Below are 2,476 nucleotides of genomic sequence, written 5' to 3'. Positions count from 1 at the left end.
AACTAAGAGTATAATTGGATTGCTTGTAACACAAAGGATAAATGCTTGAAGGGACAGATACAGATACCGCATTTTCCATGATGTGATTATTGCCCATCACATGCCTGTATCAAAACATCTCATGGACCCCATGAATATATTTACCTACTCTGTAACCACAAAAAATAAAAATTATTTTAAAAAATGTTTTAGGCTTATTCACAGTTTTTCTTAAAATATTAAATATAGTCTACCAATGCAAAAAATGAAGAAAAAGAATACATGTGGAAGATGATGTTCTAAAAACCAATTCCTTTAAAACTTTCCTTGCTTGCACTACTTTGGAAAGTTTTGATGTACCCCAGGAGTATAGTGACTACCCATAGCTTTAAGGGGATTTTTCAGATCCTCAGCTTTTTTGTTTAAGAGACAGGGTCTCACTGTCTTGCCCAGGCTGAAGTGCAGTGGCATGATCATAGCTCACTGCAGCCTTAACTTCCTGGGCTCAAATGATCCTCCTGCCTCAGCCTCCTGAGTAGTGAGGCATGCAAAACCATATCCAGCTGATTTTTTTAAAATCTTTTGTAGGGATGGGATCTTGCTATGTTGCCCAAGCTGGTTTCAAATGCCTGGCCTCAAGCAGTCCTCCCACCTTGGCCTCCCAAAGCAGTGGGATTATAGGCATCAGCCACCGTGCCTGCCCAGATTCTCAGCTTTTACAAATGTTCTAAGTATAAGCTTGTGATAGGAGTCCCCTTTGCCCTCTGGCAGCTTCTCAGCTTAAATTCCAAGGAAGAGAGCCCACTGGGATCCTTCAAGCTTTGAAAGGAATCTTCTTACCCCACTGTGAGATGTGTCAGTCTGTGTGCTACTGTCCTGGGTTTCTGGGTGAGGGACAGCCAGCTGGCTCTTCCAGTCCCGAAGCTGGCGGGAGAGAACCTCCAGAATGACAAGAGAGCTCAGCAGGTTATCTTCCAAGTCATGTCGAGACAAGGCAGTCAGATCTGGAGGCCGGCTGCAGCAGAAACAGAAGAACATGACAAAAAGAAAGGGAGGGGAAGGGATGGGAGGGGAAGGTCCAGGATAATGGAACTCACGAGGCACAAGAACATAGGGGCACTTACCCACACAGGAGCCGCTCTGTCTCAGAAGTACTGTCCTTGGTGCCAACCAGGCCTGCCTGGGATGTGTTTGTACTCTTTTCCTGTGGTGCTGAGGGAGTAAACCAAGTCCCCACCGAGCAAGTAGAGAAAGGGGTAGTGCCAATTGCAGCATCCCGAAGCATCGAGGGAATGGATAAGCTTTGGCGGAGATTTTCCAGCATGACGGAGGTATTTACACCTTTTTCCAGCCAGGCCAGTGGGGACATCCAAGACTCTGTATCAGAGCCAAGAATCCTACCATCTTCTACTGCTGGGCCTGGAGCTGCTTGGGATTCCATTTCTACTAGATTTGGTGTCAGGCATGTGGACAGAATATCTTCCACATTTGAGACAAGTGCTTGACCTTCTGATTCAAAGTCCTTAGCGTGTGTAGGAAAGCTCATTTCTCTTTCCTCCATAGCTCCATGCTCTACAATTTCCTCCTCTGGGTCCACATGATTGACAGGGAAATCTGCTGCCAAGGCAGTTGAAGGGGAAAGCCAGAGAAAAGAAGAAGGCAAGAAGGCGTTACTTTCAGAAGGTACTACTAAGTCCTCAGGCACAGCCTCAGTCCTACTGTCCCTCAGGCTTTCCTTGGAGCAATTTAGTTGTTCAGAAGAGGGATTTGGTGGAGACTCTAAGAGATGGGACGGAGATTCCTGAAAGATAAGTTTCTCAGATACAGCAGCAACAACTTCTGAAAACCTGTCTTCCATGCAGGGTGCCACCTCCTCTCTCACCAGATCTCCTGTTCTCAAAGGTTCATTTAAAGATATGCTGTTTGTCTCTGCCATGGTATCTAAATGGGCCTCAAATGTCATGTCTTGCTGCTGCCCCAGTGGAGATGGTACAAGGACGATGGTTTTAACCACATAGTTGTCCAGTGGGTCTACTGCTTCCTCAGACGTTTTAGGAGTAGAGCTAGTTTGGGGAACTGGATCTAGAGGCTGCTCATCTGATTCATGCTGACAGGCTTCCAGCCACTTTGAGGAATGACTGAAATGTTCTGAAGGGAAGTCTGTCCTCTTGGCATTTACAAAATCCACTGGAGATGAGTTGTTGCTGCCTTCCTGCCAAAGGAAACAAAAGTAGTTGTCTAAGGCGGTCAATTCGGTTCCCAACATACAATTACAAGTGCAAGATAGTGTCTAAACTCAAAAAAGAAAAGAATTCTTACTACCTCTGCTTAGGTAAGAACTTGGCTAATCTTGGTTGCTCATATAGAGACCCAATAGTAGGGAAAGAAAAGCTGCTAAGCCATTTTGGGTCCTTCCAAGTGAACCAGCCTACACTATAAACAGGCTGACAGCCGGGCGTGGTGGCTCACGCCTGTAATCCTAGCACTTTGGGAGGCC

At 46.0% G+C, this 2,476-nt stretch overlaps 1 protein-coding gene across 1 annotated transcript in view; it reads right to left on the bottom strand.

Annotated features, from left to right (window-relative positions):
* The window catches only part of SPAG5 (sperm associated antigen 5), a 38,063-nt gene that overhangs the window by 24,014 nt on the left and 11,573 nt on the right, over positions 1-2,476 (bottom strand). Inside the window, exons 3-4 of the mRNA XM_011997554.1 lie at positions 1,104-2,191; positions 820-994 (exon numbers count right to left, since the gene is read on the bottom strand). Coding sequence (XP_011852944.1) covers positions 820-994; positions 1,104-2,191 — 1,263 coding nt within the window. The remainder of the gene's footprint in view (positions 1-819; positions 995-1,103; positions 2,192-2,476) is intronic.

Source organism: Mandrillus leucophaeus, unplaced genomic scaffold (assembly GCF_000951045.1).
Source record: "Mandrillus leucophaeus isolate KB7577 unplaced genomic scaffold, Mleu.le_1.0 Scaffold541, whole genome shotgun sequence".
Classification (NCBI taxonomy): domain Eukaryota; kingdom Metazoa; phylum Chordata; class Mammalia; order Primates; family Cercopithecidae; genus Mandrillus; species Mandrillus leucophaeus.
The sequence above is the reverse complement of the archived record's forward strand: the minus strand, read 5'-3'. Positions and strand labels throughout refer to the sequence as shown.